Source organism: Trachypithecus francoisi, unplaced genomic scaffold (assembly GCF_009764315.1).
Source record: "Trachypithecus francoisi isolate TF-2019V2 unplaced genomic scaffold, Tfra_2.0 Lachesis_group0, whole genome shotgun sequence".
Classification (NCBI taxonomy): domain Eukaryota; kingdom Metazoa; phylum Chordata; class Mammalia; order Primates; family Cercopithecidae; genus Trachypithecus; species Trachypithecus francoisi.
The window spans coordinates 14,543,886-14,563,252 of NW_022681453.1; the positions used below are offsets into that span (position 1 = coordinate 14,543,886).

The window sequence follows — 19,367 nt, forward strand, 5'->3', positions numbered from 1 at the left end:
CATGGAGAGGCTGCCTGAAGGTCAGCGGGCATCTCACATGTTGAAGCCTCCAAGGCAGTGAGGGGCTTGGGCCTGAGGCTGGGCAGTTTTCACTTGTGACTTCAGGGATTGTGCCTATCTCTGATCCCAAGCCCATAGTTCCTCACTGTGGTTACAAGGCCCTATGCTGGCTGGTGGCCTGCCTGGTCCCTGGCTCTGCAAGCCTAGGTGGGACTTCCTCCCAGCCCTCTTGCTGCCTCCCCAGCAAGAGTCAGAACCCAGAGGCCCCGCACCTGGGTCTCTGGTCAGCAGGCCTTGTTCTCCTGTCCTCTTCTGGGGAAGGGGCATCTGTGCTGCCGTGGAACATCCCAGGCCTGACACCTCTCCCAAGATGAAGAGGCCAGGTGTCCTAGAGAACCATAAGATGGAGGGACCTTAACACTGCGAGGTTGGTTAGGGCTGTCCTGGAGAAGTGCCTGGGCAGTGATGGACCAGGCAGTGGCAGGCACACCAGGGTTCCATCCACAGTGCTGGGCACTGGCCCCTGGCCCATCTTAAGCCCAAAGGGCTTACGACAAAGGGGCTGCCAGGGTCTCAAGTCACCCTCCTCACCTAGCCCTCCAACCAAGGCCAGGGCTGAGACTTTTTTTTTTTTCTTTACCAAATTCTCAGGGGATTATGAATCACTGAGACTAACTCTGAACTATCCTCACCTGATCTCCCCAAGACTATGGTCCAGATCCCAGAATGTTTGTTTTAAACGGAGAAAGCATAAAGAAACACACATTTCAGTAACATGTTTTACCAGTTTCTTTGCTCACCACCTGTATTTTTAAAACCTTTTTATTTTGAAGTACGGATTCATAGAAAGTTTGGTTTTTGTTTTTTTGACAGAGTCTTACTCTGTCGCCCAGGTTGGAGTGCAGTGGCACGATCTCGGCTCACTCAACCTCCGCCACTAGGATTAAAGTGATTCTCAGGTCTCAGCCACCCAAGTAGCTGGGACTACAGGTGTGCGCCACCATGCCCAGCTAATTTTTGTTTTTTTAGTAGAGATGGGGTTTCACCATGTGGGCCAGGCTGGTCTTGAACTTCCGACCTCAGGTGATCCGCCCACCTCAGCCTCCCAAACTGCTGGGATTATAGGCGTGAGCCACCGTGCCCGGCCAATAGGAAGTTTAAAAGTACAGAGAGGTCCTGTGTAACATTCACCCCGCTTCTGCCTGGTTCCATGTCCCATAGCTGCAGTACAACATTGAAACTAGCAATCAGACACTGGTGCAGTGTGTACAGCTCTACTCCATTTCATCAGGTGCACAGACACAGGTAACCACCACCACAGCCAAGACACACAGAGCTATTCCATCACCACCATTCCAGAGATCTCCTGGGAGCCACCCCCTTTAGAGTCACCTGTCCCCACCATCACTAACCCCTGGCAACCACTGTTCCCTGTCTCTATAATTCTGTCACTGTAAGAATGTTACAGAAGTGGAACCATACAGTATGTGACCATTTTATACCTACTGTTTTCACTCATCGTAATGCCCTTGAGATCCACCCAAGCTGTGGCAGGTATCGGTCCTTGGTCCTGTTTTATTGCTGAGCTGTATTCCATGGTACGGATGAACCCCAGCTTAACCTGTCCCATGTTGAAAAGACCTTTTCCCTAGCTTTTGGCAACCTACAAATAAAGCTGCTATGAACATCTGTATATGCATTTTTGTGTAAACATTCATTTTTATTTCTCTGGGAAATAAAAATAAAAAGTACATAAAGTTTTTAAATAAATGGCCAAACTATTTTCCAGAGTGGGTATTCCATTATACATTCCCACCTACAATGTATGAGATTCAACTTTTCCACTTTCTTGTCAGCATTTATCACTATTTTTATTTGCTCAAATAAGTGTGTAAAGATATTGTGATCTTTACTGGTATTTCCTTAATGGCTCGTGATGTTGAACATCTTTCATGTACTTACTATTTGTATAACCTCTTCAGTGAAATATTTATGTCTTTTGCTCACTTTCTAATTGTTTTTTTGTTTTGTTTTTCTTACCGTTAAGTTTGGGAGTTCTTTATATATTCTTGATATGAGTCCTTTATTTGATTTGCAAATATTTTGTTTGTAGCTTCTCACTCTCTTAACAGGGTCTTTGTTGGAGCAAAAACTTTTAAGTCAAATTGATCAATTTTTTTTATGGATTGTGCTTTTGATCTCAAGTCTAAGAACTCCTGACCGAGCTGTAGGTCCTGAAGGTTTTCTTGCTTACTTCTAAAATTTCATAGTTTTGCATTTTACATTTAAGTCCATAGTACAATTTGAGTTAATTCTGTATAAGATCTGAGGTTTGGGCTTGGGTTTGTTTTTTGCCTATGAACTTCCCATTGCTCCAGCACCATTCGTTGAAGACCGTCCTCCCTCCAATCAATTTGTTTTGCACCTTTGCCAAAAATCAGCTGGTCAGCCTGGGCAACAAAGCGAAACCCCATCTCTACCAAAAATACAAAAGTTAGACAGGTGTGATGGCAAGCACCTGTAGTCCCAGCTACTCAGGAGGCTAAGGCGGGAGGATCGCTTGAGTCTAGGAAGTTGAGGCTGCAGAGAGCTGAGATCTCCCCATTGCACTCCAACCTCGGTAGAGTAGAGCAAGACCCTGTGTCTCAAAAAAAAACAAACACAAAAACAAAAACCAACCAACCAACAAACAAAAAAACAGTTGGCTGTGCTTGTGCATTCTGTCTTGTTGATCTGCCTCTTTTTCCACTAACACCACAATCTTGACTGCTATTACTGTAAAGTAAGTCCACAATAGGTAGTAAAATGAGTAGTATTCCTTATGCTTTTTTCTTCTAGTTAAAAATTGTTTAGCTATTCCAGTTTCTTTGCCTTTCCATACACATTTTAGAATAATCTTGTCTATATCGAGAAAAAAATCTCACTGGGCTTTTGTTAATAGTTACATTAAACCTATGAATTCTCCAATGAAACACCTGGGCTTGGAGATTTTTCAAGACTTTAAAATAATAAATTCAATTTCCTAATAGTTACAGAGCCATTTAAATTATCCATTTCATCTTGGCTGAGGTGTGGTATTTGTGCTTTTCAAAAAACTGGCCCCTCTGAAGAACCTGTGGAGTTGATGTGGGTACAGTTATTGACGGTGTCCTCTTCCCGTCTTTCTGATGTCTGTGGAGTATGACGCCCTTATTTCATTGCTGATATTCGTAATTTGACTTCTCTTTTGTGTCAGTCTTCCTAGAGGCTCATCAATGGTATTCATCTTTCCAGCGTTTGCCAGTCTCTTTCCACACCACTCTTTCCTGCACCCTGTAGCTCACTACTGGCTGCCTTCCCAGGAGCTTCTACCTTCCTCAGATAGTCTCAATTCATTGGCAAAGTGCCCAGATTAAAACACCCATATCCCCCCGATGCCTTCGCGGCTGCTGACACAGTCATGGCCAATGCAAAGTGAAGACAGGTCTATGGACAGAGTTCAGCGACAGTGTTTCCTCAGCTGGCCTGCCCTTTGCCCTTCTCCTCCTGCCGGTACCTCGAATCTGTGATGGGGCAGAAGCCCCCATGGGGAGGTGAGGATGGCAACTGGGGAGACAGAAGGGACTCACATCCCTGGTGGCCTCAGGGAGCCATGGTACCAGCTTGGACTTAACACAACAACAATAAAACCCCTCCTCCTTAAACCTAGTCGTGGGTGGCTGTCAAACAGTCCTGATTCTCATATCTACTCCTCGCTCCCAGACTGGTTTTTGCTCAGCATCCCATCTTTTAGTTCTTTTAGCAAAGATCAGTGCATGGTAAACACTTAGTGTCATAAGCTGGGAAATGTCTGTCATGCCCCTACTTATGGTAACTGAGCAGACTTGACATTTGTTTCCTGAGCACTTAGGAAAACTGTCTTCTGGTATCTATTGTTGATGAAAAGTGAAACTAATTCCTTTGGAGGTAATCTTTTAAAATGTTTACATGTAGCTTGTGTAACTTTTCCCCTTTAGCTTCGATGTTCTCATCTAGACCACTGGAATCAAACTGCAGATGTAGAAAAACTACTCTTAAAAAAAAAAAGAAAAAATAGGCTGGGCAGGTTGGCTCATGCCTATAATCTCAGCACTTAGGGAGGGGAGGCAGAAGGATGGCTTGAGGTCAGTTTGAGATCAGCCTGGCCGGCCGGGCGCAGTGGCTCAAGCCTGTAATCCCAGCACTTTGGGAGGCCGAGACGGGCGGATCACGAGGTCAGGAGATCGAGACCATCCTGGCTAACACGGTGAAACCCCGTCTCTACTAAAAAATACAAAAAAACTAGCCGGGCGAGGTGGCGGGCGCCTGTAGTCCCAGCTACTCGGGAGGCTGAGGCAGGAGAATGGCGTAAACCCGGGAGGCGGAGCTTGCAGTGAGCTGAGATCCGGCCACTGCACTCCAGTCCGGGAGACACAGCAAGACTCCGTCTCAAAAAAAAAAAAAAAAAAGAAAAAGAAAAGAGATCAGCCTGGCCAAAATGGTGAAATCCCGTCTCTACTAAAAATATAAAAAAATGGCGCGGGCTCACGCCTGTAATCCCAGCACTTTGGGAGGCCGAGGCGGACAGATCACAAAGTCAAGAGAGAAACCATCCCGGCCAAAATGATGAAACCCTGTCTCTACCAAAAATACAAAAATTAGCTGGGCATGGTGGCGCGTGCCTGTAATCCCAGCTACTCGAGAGGCTGAGGCAGAAGAATCGCTTCAACCCAGGAGGTGGAGGTTGCAGTGAGCCAAGATCACACCACTGTACTCCAGCCTGGCAACAGAGCAAGACTTCGTCTCAAAAAAAAAAATAGGCATGGTGGCACACACCCATAGTCCCAGCTACTTGAGAGGCTAAGGTTGGAGAATTGCTTGAGCCCGGGAGGCGGAGGTTGCAGTGAGCTGAGATTGTGCCACTGCACTCCAGCCTGGGTGACAGAGACTCCATCCATCCATCCATCCATCCATCAATAAATAAATAAGCAAGCAAGCCTGTGTGTTGAAATACAGCATATATACCAATGTGTATAAAAATAAATACATCTAGAGAATAAAATCCCATCACTCGAGCCAGGAAAAACACTTTATCATGATCTCACAGGGCCCCTTTGAGCTAACTACAAGCCTGAAGTTGACGATCACCACCTTGCTCTTCTGCCCTGACCTTACCACCTGAGTGTGTCCTCACATTGTCTCACTCTGCCTGTTTGGAACGTCACACAAATGGCTCATACTCTTTCTTCCGTGACTTGCTTCTTTCAACATCTATCCATTTGTTGCACATGACTGTAGCTCTTCTCACAGCTATGGAACACTGCACTGTCAGAATGACAATTTATCATCACCACATTCTGGCTTAGTGTCTTTGTGTGTGCACACATGTGCCCGTGCTATTACAAACAATGCTTCTGCAAGCGTTTCTGTCCCTGTCTCCTGGTGTACATGCACAACAGTTCTCTGGTGCACTGAGGGCAGAACTCATGGGTCCCAGGGTGCACAAGTTCAACTTTCCCAACACAGTTACACATTTCCCACTCCTACGGCTGTCGGGGAGGCCCCACTGCTCCACAGCACAGCGGTGTAGCTAATGACACTTCTGAAAGTCTCCCTTGCCTGCCTCCTCCTGCCACCTCCACTTTCTTTTGTTTATCTTGTGCTTGATACAGCTTTTCTAGTCCCATTAATCTTTCTTTCTATTAATTTATGAGGCAGGGTCTCACTGTTGTTCAGACTGGAGTGCAGTGGCGTGATCAAAGCTCACTGCAGCCTTGACCTCCCAGGCTCAGGTGATCCCCCACCTCAGCCTCCCAAGTAGCTGGGACTACAGGCATGCACCACCACACCTGGCTAAGTTTTTTATATTTTTGTAGAAGACAGGGTTTCACCACCTTGCCCAGGCTGGTCTTGAACTCCTGGACTCAAGCAATCTGCCTGAGACTCAAGCAAATTCAGCCTCCCTAAGTGCTAGGATTACAGGCATGAGTCACTGCACCTGGTTGGCTTCAGGTTTTTTAAAACTCAGCAAACTGAGTTTAAAGGGAGGGAGGGAAGGAGGGAAGGAAGGAGGGAAGGAAGGAGGGAGGGAGGGAAGGAAGGAGGGAGGGAGGGAAGGAAGGAGGGAGGGAGGGAGGGAAGGAAAGAGGGAGGGAGGGAGGAGGGAGGGAGGGAAGGGAGGGAGGGAGGGGGGAGGGAGGGAAGGGAGGGAGGGAGGGAGTGTAATACCTTGCCATTACTGATCTATTTGGATTCAACTACTCAATCCACCTTTTCTCTCTGCTTTCTTTTGGATACTTTTTCCTCATTTTTTTTTTTTTCTCTCTCTCTCTCATCTCCTCTGAAAGTGGTACACTGTTTCTACTCATTTCAGGTTACCCTAGAAATGTCAACAGGCCTGTTTCCTAGTCTCATCCCTCTTTCCGAGTGAGCGTTTTCAAGGACTGTAACCCCAACCACCTCCTACCTCTGAACTTACATACCATTGTTGTTATGTATTCTAAATGGCCCTTGCTTTACCCCACAACACATTTTTCTTTTATAAGGTCAGTGCTTATTTACATTTATACTTCGTTTCTCTGATCTTTCCATCTGGGATTGTGCCCCTCAGTCTGAAAATATCCTTTATGATTTTTTAAAAAGGAGAATGCTTATTTCATTTTTAAAAAACAACTTTATACATATACAGTTCACCCATTAAAGTGTACAATTCAATGGCTCTTGGTATATTCAGCATATTCACAGATTTGTGCAACCACAATCACTTTTAGAATATTTTCGTTACCCTAAAATAGATTTTTGCTTAGTGTGAGTCTGTTGGGGACAGAATCCCTGACTTTGTTGGTCTAAAAACAGGCCAGGCGTGGTGGCTCATGCCTGTAATTCCAGCACTTTGAGAGGCCAAGGTGGGCAGACCACTTGAGCTCAGGAATTCAAGATCAGCCTGGGCAACATAGTGAGACCCCATCTCTATAAAAAACAAAAAATACGTCTCATATTTTCCCTGAGTATGCAATTCTAGGATGACAACTTTCTTTCATTCCTGTTTACACTGGTTATAGCTGAGATACCTGCTGCTATGTTGCTCCTTGAAAGGTAGTATGTCCTGTCTCTCTGATTTTAAGGTATTTTCATGGTCTTTGTGCTCTTTAATGTTATTACAACGTGATTGGGTATGTAGTAGTTTTTAAATAAGTCCACAAATTCTTACAGTCCTCCCTTCAGGAAGTGGAACCTAATTCTTCTAAGTGTGTGCTAGGTGTAGTGACTTGCTTCTAACAAACAGAATGTAGCAGAATATCACTTCCAAGGCCAGACCATAAGAGAGCCCCATAAGCTCCCTCTTGCATTCTCTCTTGGATTGCCACTCTGGGAAAGCCACCTGCCATCTCCTGAGAACTCAGGCCGACAGAGATGTCCATGTGGCGAGGCACAGGGGCCACCAATCAACAACCCCATGAGTGATCTTGGAAACAGATCCTCCAGCCCCAGTCCCGCCTTCAAATGAGTGCAGCTTCCCAAGTGACCCCAAGCTAGACTCACCCAGCTAAGCCACTCCTGATTCCTGGCCCACAGAAACTGAGGTAGTAAGTGTTTGTTATTTTAAGCCCCCAGTTTTGGGTAATTTGTGTGTAGCAACTGATGATCAATGAAAAGTATGGAATTTTTTTTTAAGTAAATTTGCTTAGAATAAACATACAAAAAGTGCATACAACATGTATACAGTTCATTGAATATTCATAAAGTACAAATACCTACTTAATCATCACCCAGATGAAGAAACAGAACATTTGGATGTATATTTCTTCCTATCAACCTGCTTGAGACTTGCTGGTCTTCTTGAATCTGTGAACTGGTGATTTTCAAAAGTTCTGGAAAGTTCTCAGCCACTGTTTTTAAATATTGCTTCTGACTCATTTTCATTGTTTTGCTTTGTTTTTTTCCACCTGGAACTCCATCGTTTTACATTGGATCTCTTCATTCTATTCTCCATGTCTCTCAGTCTCTTGCTTTACATTATCACTGTTTATCTTGCTGGGCTGCATTTTGGAAAACTTCAGATCTAGCCTCCCATTCACTAATTGTCTCTTCACCTTTGTCTAATCCACAGATACAAGGTTTTTAATTGCCATAATACACTACAGTACTATATAGTCATTCCTTATCCATGGGGGGGGGTGATGTTCCAAGACCCCCAACCCCAGTGGATGCCCGAAATGGCGGCGAGTACTGAACCCTACATATACTGTGCTTTCTCTTACATATACATACATATGATAAAGTTTAATTTATAAATTAGGCACAGTAACAAATTAACAATAACTAATGAGAAAATTATAACAACATACACTAATAAAAGTTATGTGAATGTGGTCTCTCTCAAAGTACCTTATTGCATGTGATAGTTTCGGACATGGTTGACAACAGGTAGCTGAAACCACAGAAAGGGAAACTGGAGATGCCAGGGGTGGGGGCAGATTAATGTGTTTTTTATTTCCAGAATATTGGTTTGGTTCTTTTGCAAATCTGCTCCTATTTTCGCATCTTTTAGTTCTTAAGTAATTTTTAAACATACCTAAATTCCATGGCTGATAATTCTGATGTCTGAAGTCTTTACAAGTCTGGTTCTACCACGTTATTTTTTATGTTGGTTATCTTGCACCTGAGGCTCTGTTATCTTGCTTGTCTGATGAGCCTTTCTGCAATCTGTTCATTTCTCTTTTCTATTTTAAAAATAACTTAAAGCTCTTGGCTCAAAATTTATTGCTCCCTTCCTTTGATGCTCATTTCCCAGCAAGCCATCGTCCTATATGGGGCCAGACTCCTAGTCGCACTGTGGGGAGGGACAGGTGCTGTGCCCATCATACTCAGCAGCGGTGAGGCGGTACATTGTGAAGTGGCCCAGGTCATGTTTGGGGATGATCCTTGAGGGTCACTGTCCATCAAGGGTCACGGAGTAGGCCCTAAGATTCTCATATGTCTTGGAACTTTATAAGTGAGAATTCTTTGAGAACCAATATGAATAAAGCTTTGTCCAGATAGGATCTACATTTTCTTCTATCAAGTGTTTGAGACTTCCAACATTCTGGGACCAGTGGGACCACTTAAATTCTTGGATTCTCATGTGCAAAAACCCACATGAAGGCTGGCTCAGTTCTCAAGGAAGACCTTTTTTCAGTCGAGTAAGTGGCAAGGTTTAATTTTTGTATGGGAAGCCAGGAGGGCAGATTTGCTATGAGTTCACAGACAGTGTCACCTTTTGGGGACCCAGCTTTATAGAGAGTTCTATTAGGGCCCTCATTTTGCAAAGGTTTTGGTTTGTCTTCAGCCCAGGCATCAGGAACCCCCAAAAAACAATGTTGTTTCACCTGGTTTGTCAAATACTTTCAAGACAAAGGTCAGACTTTGGCATTCTGCTATCTCTTTTACATTCTGCCAAAGTATTCCTTATTTTCTTGCCAGCTCATTGCTGTATTTTTTTAATATTTGTTGTTATTCTTTATTTACCTAGAATTTTTAGCTGTTTGCAAAGAGAGGATCAGTTCAGGTAACTATTCCACCATGAAACTAGAAAGAGAAGTGGTTGGCCGGCTGGGTGCAGAGGCTCATGCCTGTAATCCCTGCACTTTGGGAGGCCGAGGCAGATGGATCACCAGAAGTCAGGAGTCGAGACCAGCCTGGCCAACATGGTGAAACCCCATCTCTAGTAAAATACAAAAATTAGCTGGATGTCGTGGCACGCATCTATAATCCCAGCTATTTGGGTGGCTGAGGCAGGAGAGTAACTTGAACCTGGGAGACAGAGGTTGCAGTGAACCTAGATGGTGCCACTGCACTCCAGCCTGGGTGACAGAGTGAGACTTTGTCTCGGAAAAAAAAAGAAGTTGTTGGCCATTCTTTCTTCAAGTACCTTCTTTCTCTAGTTTCCTTTTCTTGGAACTCCTGTCATCTATAGGACATGTATCAGTATGACAAGGTTCTCAAGCTACCCTCCATCTCGCCCTCTTTATCTCTCACTGCCACCTTCTATGGCCGTCTCAGCTTTAACTTCCAATGTACTAATCCTTTCTTGGACTATAGGTTAATACTTGGCTCTCTAGTGAGTTTCTTATTTTAAGAGCTGTGTTCTTTCTTTCCAGAATTTATCATCAGTTCTTTCTTATGTCTAATCTCTGTTCTTAGGGTACCACACCCTCTTTTATCTCTCTGATGTAAAAACAAATGCTCATTTTTAAAACCTTGTAGGCTGTTACTATTTCAGTTTGGGTATAAATCCCCCCACTTGGGTTACTGGTCATTCTTTAAGGCACTGGATTTTCTCATGTATTTTTTAATTTTTGTTTGCGTACTCATGAGGCATGGTACTTTGTTTTTCCTTCTAGGACAACACCCAGGGTCATAAAACCAGAAGCATACCTTTCAATAGCTCTCGGGACTGTCGTACTGGGGGATAACCCTATTCTAGTCCCAGAGCTGATGCTGAGTGGCAGCTTAGTTGCTAGTCACCAGGTATCCATGTCCTTCCACTGCTACAGACATGCGTCCTGTTTCCAGGTGCAATCCCAGGAGATGCAGGGGGTCTTTTCACCCTTTTTTTCCATAGGAAAAACAGCCCAGCTCCAGTTTTACCAACTGGACAGAGGGAGCCTGGCTCCAGTCCTGCATGTACCACTGGACCTAGGAAATATTGGAAGGGTTTCTGCCCCATGTGGGAGTCCGGGTCTTGGTCTGGTCTTACTACTCAATGCAGAAGCTGGCCAGCTACCACTTCAGCCCTCACCTACAACTAGAAGTTTCTGTTTCTTTTCCACACAGGAATTACCTTCCAAGAATAGTTGCATAATTTTAACTTAAAGGGTTTTCTCATTGGTTGTGTGAGTGTGCTGGTCTCTGTGTACACAAACCCACTCTGCCTCTATGACCGGAGTGCTTGGCACTGTCCTCCAGAGATGGGTCATTGTGTTTCTGGAACACTGTGGAGAGGAAGAATACACTAGACGGCTTAGGGCAGAGGCAGGAGGCTCAAGGTGACATCCCGAAGGAAACTCAAGGGTGTAACCATCCTGGAGGAGATGCAAGTCCAGTTGGCCACAGGTACTGCAGTCAGAGATGATGCAGCCAGCCAGCTACCCTGGAGAGTCAGCTCCACAGAGGAGGCTCATGTCCTAAAGCCAGAACTTTGGGGATCTAGGGTCCACAACCACACCTGAAACCCAGCCTACAATGTCTCCGTCTCTAGCAGAATGGGCCACCCCTCCCATGCAGGGTCTCTGTCCTAGGGGAGCTACAGTCTAGCTCTGACTGGTGGAGCAGGGAGAGGGGCCGCCTGGGGCTGGGGAGAGTAGGGAAAGCAGTGACAGCAGCATCAAATCTGGAGTGGCCCTGAGTTGGGGCTTGCCAAGGCCCAGTCTCTCTCATACTGTGAGAGGATCCCCAGAGGACCAGGGTGGGAGCCTCTCCAGCTACTCCACAGACCACTGCAAGGCCTAGGCCCGGGGGAGGTGTTAAAAATGACTTTCTCAGACCCCGTCTCTATCACCCAAGGATCTTGAGATAACCAGCAGTGACCATGGACTGGGCCAGGACATGGCTGCAAAAGGCAGCCCTGAGTGTTCCCCACCCCTCCAGCCTTAACATGCCCAGCCCAACACAGGGATTATTCACACATATTAAGTACCACCTCTGCAGTCACTCCATCTCCACCCTGTGGAGCCCAAATCCACAGTATCTACCCTGAGACCTAGGAAATATTTGACAGATTTCTGCCACAGACAGGGTTACTTGTCTCTATTTCCAGATTTTTTTTTTTTAAGTTCAAAATATATACATATATACAGACATATTTACATTCACATGGGCAGACACAGGCATGCCCAGAGTTGTTGCTGGTTCCGCCGCCATTCAGAATGGCAGGGGCCACCCAGGAGACACGGAGCTGACCTCACCGATAGGGGTTTCAGACTTGACGGGGCAGGGAGTCTCTGCTCAGAAGCCAAACTGGAGTTGACGGCAAGCCGAGCCCCCATCCCTGCCCAAGACCATCCCCTGCAGGACAGGCCTGATGCGCGAATGGTGGGGCAGGGCATGCCTTAGTCAGAGTCACAGGCCTTTTGCTCGGTGGCAGCATCCACGGCAGAGGCTAGGCTGTCGCCCTGGCCTTTCAGCCTTTCACCTGCGATGGACGGCAGACAGAAGGAGTGGGAAGGGTTCCTGTGCTTGGGCCACCACCCAGTGGGTAGGACCCCACCTTCCCAGGTACTGCACTTACGGATCAGCTCGGCAATGGCCCTCTGAGTCCGCTTTTTTAGTTTCTCCAGCTTCTTGGCCACATCTCTCTTGAGGTCCCTGGAGCAGGGAGGCAGGGAGAAGCAGGAAGGTGAAGGTTGGCCTGATGTGGCCTTGGACCCCCTTCCATCTTGCAGCCCTCTGGCACAGGAGTCATGCTCAGTTGCTTGAGGGGGCTGCCCTGGGGAAGAGGCCAGGACATTCCCCTTCTGCACACTCTGAAACCCAGCACGAACCATTATTTCCTGTCCCACTAAGGCAGGGGGACTAGTACCACAAACCCACCCAACACAAGGGACTGAGCTAAGACATGCAAAAGCGGATGGTTTCTCAGGGACCCTCTCTTGCTCTGTTCCTCCAGTCACCATCAGGGAGTGACTTGCTCCCGTCCACTGTGGGCCCTGCTCCTCCTCCAGCCACAGGCCCAGCCCCTCCACTGTGGGCATCCAGAAGTGCACAAGCACTCAGTCCATTCTCTCTGGCTCTGAGATTCCCAGGACATACGCCCCATGCTTCTGTTTCATCAAATTAAAATACCCTCAGCTGGTGTTAAGTCGACCCAGAATCAGACGACAGGGATACAGCCCTACCTCTGGCTCAAGATGCAGACAGACACAAGCCTCCCGGCCCACAGCACCCTCTCTCCCACTCTCTCTCTGCCTAGCAAGAAGGATGATGACCTTCATTTCAGAGAGGAAGAAACCAGGGCCAGAGGGAACAAACTATGGTGGTAGAACAGGAACAGAAAACTGTGTCTGCCCTTCCCTCCACCCCTGGCCCCCAAGGACAGCAGTTGGGCTTGCTCAAATGGGGGCTCTGGAACAGATGGGCTCTCAACCTCTCAGGAGGGCCTTCATGAGGGGCCTGCTGCTCCCCGCACCTGAGCCCCTCTCCATCACTCCCCTCTCATCCTGCCACTTACGTCCTCCTCAGCACTGGTTTCCAACAGTAGCTATCTCGCGCAACTCTATGTCTGTACTGCCAGTCTCTGCACTGTGAGGGCAGGAAGGGCCAAGCCCCTGGCCCATGCTGGCACCAAGAGCCCCCGAGTCAGCCTGCACCAGCCCCACACGGGTAACACTCACCAGTCAGGCTTCCGAGGAGCGAGGTTGGCCAGGTCCTGGGAAGGGAGGAGACACATATCAGGGTGGAGGGGCCGCCCCAGGGAAGGGGGAGGGCAGGCTCGGGAAGGAGGGAAATGGGAAAAAGAGAAGGAGGAAGGAGAGGGACGAGGGCAAAGAGGCAGGTGGGAAGGGAATAAAGAAGTGACAAGAAGGAATGGTGGGCAGAGGGAGAGCAGGTGGCAAAGAGAAACAGGACACACAGAAGCAAGGAGTATGCCAGGGCGGCCCATGCACTTACCACCTCCTCGATGACGGGCTCAGGCTTGGCAGCCTCCAGCTGCTCCTTCACCTTCTCCTCCACTAGAGGGTGCAATAAAACAGAGAAGACCTGTGGGAAAGGCGCTGCTGCTCTGCCGGGACACTGCCTACTGTGGCCCGCAGTGAGACAGGACCCCAGGCTTCCTTGCACCCACCTCTCTGTGGCCCCCAATCAGCCAGAGGTGAAGACCCTGCAAAGGCAGCTCTGGAGGGGGGGCCTGGGTTTCCCAGGATGAAGCAGTCCCCACAGGCCAAGAATGGGACAGCAGGAGGCAGCCAGCCACAGTCAGTCAGGAAGCATGGATGCTGACAGTAACTAAGAGACCAGAGAGCTGCCTGGATACATACAAAGTGAGGACTGGCTTCTCACATAATCCTAGGGCTACTGGGCTCTGAGGATGTCCTCTGGGTCCTAGCCTAGCCAGAGCCACGGGTGGCTTTTCCTCCATCCCACCTCAGGTGTATGCTCCCAAGACCAGGACAGAGGCACCTTTCAGTTCCTCCAAGCTGCTGCCAGAATAGCGAGCCTCTGAGCAATCTGACTAGAAGGGTCTTGCCCCTCGGGAACAAATGGCAGAAGCACTAACAACTCTGGGCTCTGTGGGCTTCCTCCAACCCCTGGCACTCAGTGGGCCCATGAGTGCCCTGCTGCTCTGCCTCACCTCCCTCCAGAAACAGATGAGAGTTGAGGGCTGCTCCTGACCTCTCCTCTGTCCTGCCTACTGACCCCCAATGCACCATTACCGTACCAGGTGGGGCCCAGACTACAAAGCAAATCATTGGGAAATGTGTGGATTTCAGGGATGAAGGAGGTGGGGAAGCAGACTGGGATGTGGCCAAGCCGGAAATACTTTACTTTTTCCCAAGATAAATGTATTTATTCACTTGTTACTTATGCAATTCAAAGAAAGACGATAACAAGGCCAGGAGCGGTGGCTCACACCTGGAATCCCAGCACTCTGGGACGCCGAGGCGGGTGGATCACCTGAGGTCAGGAGTTCAAGACCAGCCTGGCCAACATGGTGAAACCCTGTCTCTACTAAAAACACAAAAATTAGCCAGGCACAGTGGCACACACCTGTAATCCCAGCTACTCAGGAGGCTGAGGTTACAGTGAGCCGCAATTATGCCACTGCACTCCAGCCTAGGTGACAGAGCGAGACTGCATCTCAAAAAAAAAAGTAACAAACATAAAGAATTAAAATGGGGACTCTCCAGGGCAAGGGCCCAGGGATCCGGAGAACTAAGAAACTTCCTGGCATGAGTGCTGCGGACGGCCAGAAGCTCCTAGTGGCTGTGCTGCTCCCACACCATGGCAAGAGACTAGGCAAGCCCTGGGCCAGGTCCTCTCCCCTGCCTCGGTGCTCCACATTGCTGGTCCACTGCTGTGCATGGCTGAATGACTGGCCCCTTTCTCTGACCCACCCAGGGCCCACAGGACCCATCACCTGCCCTGCTGCCCAAGGGCCCCATGACCACATCCACTTCTCAGCCCAGGAGTCCTCTGAGAGGATATGGCCTTTTTCTTTTTTTTTTTTTTGAGACGGAGTCTAGCTCTGTCTCCCAGGCTGGAGTGCAGTGGCCGGATCTCAGCTCACTGCAAGCTCCGCCTCCTGGGTTTCTGCCATTCTCCTGCCTCAGCCTCCCGAGTAGCTGGGACTACAGGTGCCCACTACCTCGCCCGGCTAGTTTTTTTGTATTTTTTAGTAGAGATGGGGTTTCACCATGTTAGCGAGGATGGTCTCGATCTCCTGACCTCGTGATCCGCCCGTCTCGGCCTCCCAAAGTGCTGGGATTACAGGCTTGAGCCACCGCGCCCGGCCGATATGGCCTTTTTCAAACCCCACTCAGATCCCGGGGAGGCCTCAGTCTCAGGGTGTGAGCAGGACTGAGAAGGCACAAGAGGCCTCTTCAGTGCCCCGACAGCCTCTGCTGCCACCGAAGGCCAACTGTGCACATCTGCCATGAGATGGTAACAAAGGGTCCTGCCTGAAGGCCCAACTCCTGTCCTGGTACTGCTGGTTATTCTCAGAGAGCAAAGCCTGCTGAGGTGCAGGGTGGCTGACAGTGCCAGGAAGCAGAGGTGGAGAGGGGCAGCCTGCCTACCTGCAACCGGTTTGGCCTGGGGCACCCTCCTCTTCTTCAGGTCCTCATCCTCCGGGACATAGTTCCGCAGCCTAAGTTCCCTGCAAGGACAGAGAGAACAAGCAGAGACGAAGTCAGTGTGTGACATGGTCTCATTCGTTCATTCATACAACTTGCATAGCCCATGACTTCCCAACTTTCCTCTGCGCTCTCTGGAGACGGCCTGGTGAAGAGGAAAAGCACAGAATAGAGTGTCATCAGTCAGGCCCCTTGGCACTGTCCCCTGCCACTTAGCGGGACTGGCTGCCCTCCAAAGGCCCTGTCTACTCTGTTGGAGTACAGTTCTCTTCTAGAGTTGGGCCAAGGATGCCTAGGGAGCATTCACAGGGTGTCTCTCCTGGATCATCCCCATTTAACAGCTAAGGGGACTGGAAGTCAGAGAGACCATATCCTTTTCACAGGATCACACAGCAATGGCTGCACATCTGAGCTCAAGGCAAGGTATGCCCCCCAGCCAGGGCTAAAGCTCCTGGACTGAGTGATTCCTAAAAGAGAAGGCCAGTGGTCACCCACAAGTTCCCCAAGTCTGGTCCCTCTTCAGAGCCTTCCTGCCCTGGGGTTCATGCCACAGAGTACGCCTCAGCTACTTAGAGAAAAACATCTGGGTGTGCTGGGCCAGGGGCAAGTGGCAGTGAGTGAGGAGTGACGTGTGGACAGACAAGCAGGTGCTGGTGGGCTCCAGAGGGGCACAGCTACCTATAAGCCGTAGGAACATGGGAGGGGAGGCACTCCAGGAGGTGGCGGCGCCTAGGCCTGCAGATGACATGGACAGGGTCAAGGCACAAAGCACATGAAAGGCTGACTCGGCTCCAAGACTGCTGAGAGTGGCCCGTGAGGGCTGGGAAAACAGGCATGACCATGTGCAAGGCTGGGAAGGCCACAGTCCACCAGGACAGCAGTGAGAAATGCACAGCCCCCAAGGCCTCCATGAAGACAGAGGAGCCACAAGGGACCAGAATTGCCCGGCGGGAGCTGTGGCTAGTTACTATGTTTTTATTTTCTTCCTGCCTCAGTCTTTTCAGGCAGGGGTGGTTGAACCAAGAACTCACTGGGGTCCTCTCTGGCTAAGGGGCTCATCAAATCCTAGACCCACACACACAGAAGCAGGCTCCCAGAAAGAGGTGTCCCTGGTAACTCCACAGGGCAGCAGGGCAAGAGGTCCTGGGGGGCTGCTGAGTCTAAGAAAGGCAAGGCAGAGGCAGTCGGACAGACCCCTAGCCCCGGGGGATGCAAGAGTGGCCCCTCAGATGCCGGCCAGGGGAGACTAGGCCGCGGGTCCTCCTCCTTCCCCAGTACCTCTTTCAGTTCTTGACCGCAGGTCCCTCAGAAAAGTCCTGGGCCTCTAAGGCAGGAAACAATTTCCCAACAGGCCTCCCATAGTCTGCCATCTTCAAAGCCCTCTGTCTGGACCAGGTAAAAGTACTGCTGACTTCCTCAGGACCTGCGAAAGCAAGCTTTCGTCTGTGGTGTCTGTGGCCACACAGCTAGCAAGCGACAGTGCTTTGGACTCAGGGGCTTTCAGATGCCATTCACTCTCCTATTCGAGGGCTCCACCTGCTTCCTGCCCCCAGCTTACTTACCATCTCCTTCCCTCCTGCCAGAGCCCCTGGGCCTGGAGCCTTGGGGCTGGGCTGAACCACTGGGTGAGGGGGGAGATGGGGCAGTGCCAACATCGCCTGTGTGGAGGAAGCCCACCTGCACTCCGAGAGCCTGCTTCCTCTAAGGCACAGAGATACCCCACCCTGTCCCCCATCCTTGAACGCCTGCCTCAGGCCTGGGGGTACATGTCAGGTCACAGAGGTACAGGGAGACAAAGTGGGGCATGACTGGGTGCAAAGGCTTTTGTTCACAACAGGGTGGGGAGAAATGAGGAAGAGAAACTGGGTGTGGGAAGAAAACTGCAGGGATTAGTAAGAAGAAAAACTGTCACTTTCAGAAACTGTCTCCAGGGTTCTACGAGAAACTGACAGGAGAGAGGAGAGGCCAGAGGGAACTGGACCCAGAACTCAGAGCAGCAACCCGCACCCTGCCTCCAGCCCCGCCCACTGCCCAGGCTTCAGAAGACCAACTGGAGGAGTGAACCACAAGCAAGAGGTGGAAGCAGAGCCTTGTAACCACTGTGCCCTGCCACCCCCAGAGTGGAGCACTGGCCAAGCAGCCAAGAACACCCAGATCTCAACCACTAGGGGAAGGTCCCATTCTGGGCCTCAGTTTCCACATTTAAAAACATTAAGGCTGTGCTGTGTGCATCCAGCTCTATCGAGCTGAGTCCACACCCTCTCCAGACTCACTCTTGCAGAGCTAATCTGATGTGCAGCCACTGTTGTGCGATCGCGTGAACATGGTGCAGTCTCTCTGACCTCCAGTCCCCTTAGCTTGGAGAGTTAAGAGACTTCCCCTCCCTAATGCCCACTTAACTGCCCATCCCTGGAATTCCACCACTACCAAAGGGCAGGAGTCTCTGGGAGAGTCAAGGAGCATGGGGGGGTTCAGCTTGGGGACCTGGTCTTTCCAACACAGGTTAATAAACCTGACAGCAAACACATTTTTAAAAATCTATTTCAGCCGAGTGCAGTGGTTCACACCTGTAATCCCAGCACTTTGGGAGGCTGAGGCAGGTGGATCACTTTAGGTCAGGAGTTTGAGCCCAGCCTGGCCAACATGGCAAAACCCAGTCTCTACTAAAAATACAAAAATTAGCTGGGTGTGGTGCCACATGCCTGTAATCTCAGCTATTCAGGAGGCTGAGGCAGGAGGATCGCTTGAACCCAGGAAGTGGAGGTTGCAGTGAGCTGAGACCACACCATTGCACTCCAATCTAGGCTGCAGACTATCTCAAAAAATATATATATATACACATATATATATATATATTATTTTTTTTAATTGGCTTTAGAGAAGTACCAAGACAACAAGGATTTCAGGGGCTGCAATCACGGAGATAAGGTAAGTAAAACAAAGTGAGCCTGACATTACGTCCCTCTTTCCCCTTTAAAGCATGTCTATTTACATGCAGCAGCTGAAAAGCTAAGAGACTGAGCAGAGCTTCCCATTAGGTTGGTGCAAACATAACTGTGGTTTTTGCCATTGAACATAGTGGCAGAAACCACAATTACTTTTGCACCAACCCCATATAATCTCATGGGCCTGGAGAGGAAAAAAAAAAAATGTGTGTTTAGGCAGAAACTAAAACAAGACTGCTGACTTCTCAACTGAAACTATGGAAACCGTAAGACAACGAAATGGTATCTCAGAAATGTGGACAAAATAAATGTCGTACAAAATTCTAAATCTAGTTAAGAAGCCTTCAAGAGAAAGACTTTTTCAGACAAAGAAAGGTTAGGAGAATTAGTTACCAGCGAATCTGTTATTCAAGAAATACTAAAAGCAATACTTTAGGCTAGAGGAAAATGATCTCAGACGGAAACATGGAATTGCAGGGAAAAAATAAAATGCCTCAGAAAGGGTAAATACAATGGCTTGTGCCTGTAATCCCAGCTACTTGGGAGGCTAAGGCAAGAAGATTGCTTGAGCCAGGCGTTCAAGGCTGCACAGAGC

The 19,367-nt window shown here is 48.9% G+C and overlaps 1 protein-coding gene across 2 annotated transcripts in view; it reads right to left on the reverse strand.

Moving 5' to 3' along the window:
- Positions 1-11,760: 11,760 nt before the first annotated feature.
- Positions 11,761-19,367, reverse strand: part of CCDC12 (coiled-coil domain containing 12) — a 55,736-nt gene continuing 48,129 nt past the window's right edge. The window contains exons 3-7 of one of the 2 annotated variants that reach the window (XM_033205369.1): positions 15,771-15,850; positions 13,645-13,706; positions 13,368-13,402; positions 12,266-12,342; positions 11,761-12,169 (exon numbers count right to left, since the gene is read on the reverse strand). In XM_033205369.1, coding sequence (XP_033061260.1) covers positions 12,087-12,169; positions 12,266-12,342; positions 13,368-13,402; positions 13,645-13,706; positions 15,771-15,850 — 337 coding nt within the window. In that variant the 3' untranslated portion in view covers positions 11,761-12,086. Of the gene's footprint in view, positions 12,170-12,265; positions 12,343-13,367; positions 13,707-15,770; positions 15,851-19,367 lie in introns of both variants that reach the window. The other variant, XM_033205363.1, reaches the window with a different exon arrangement.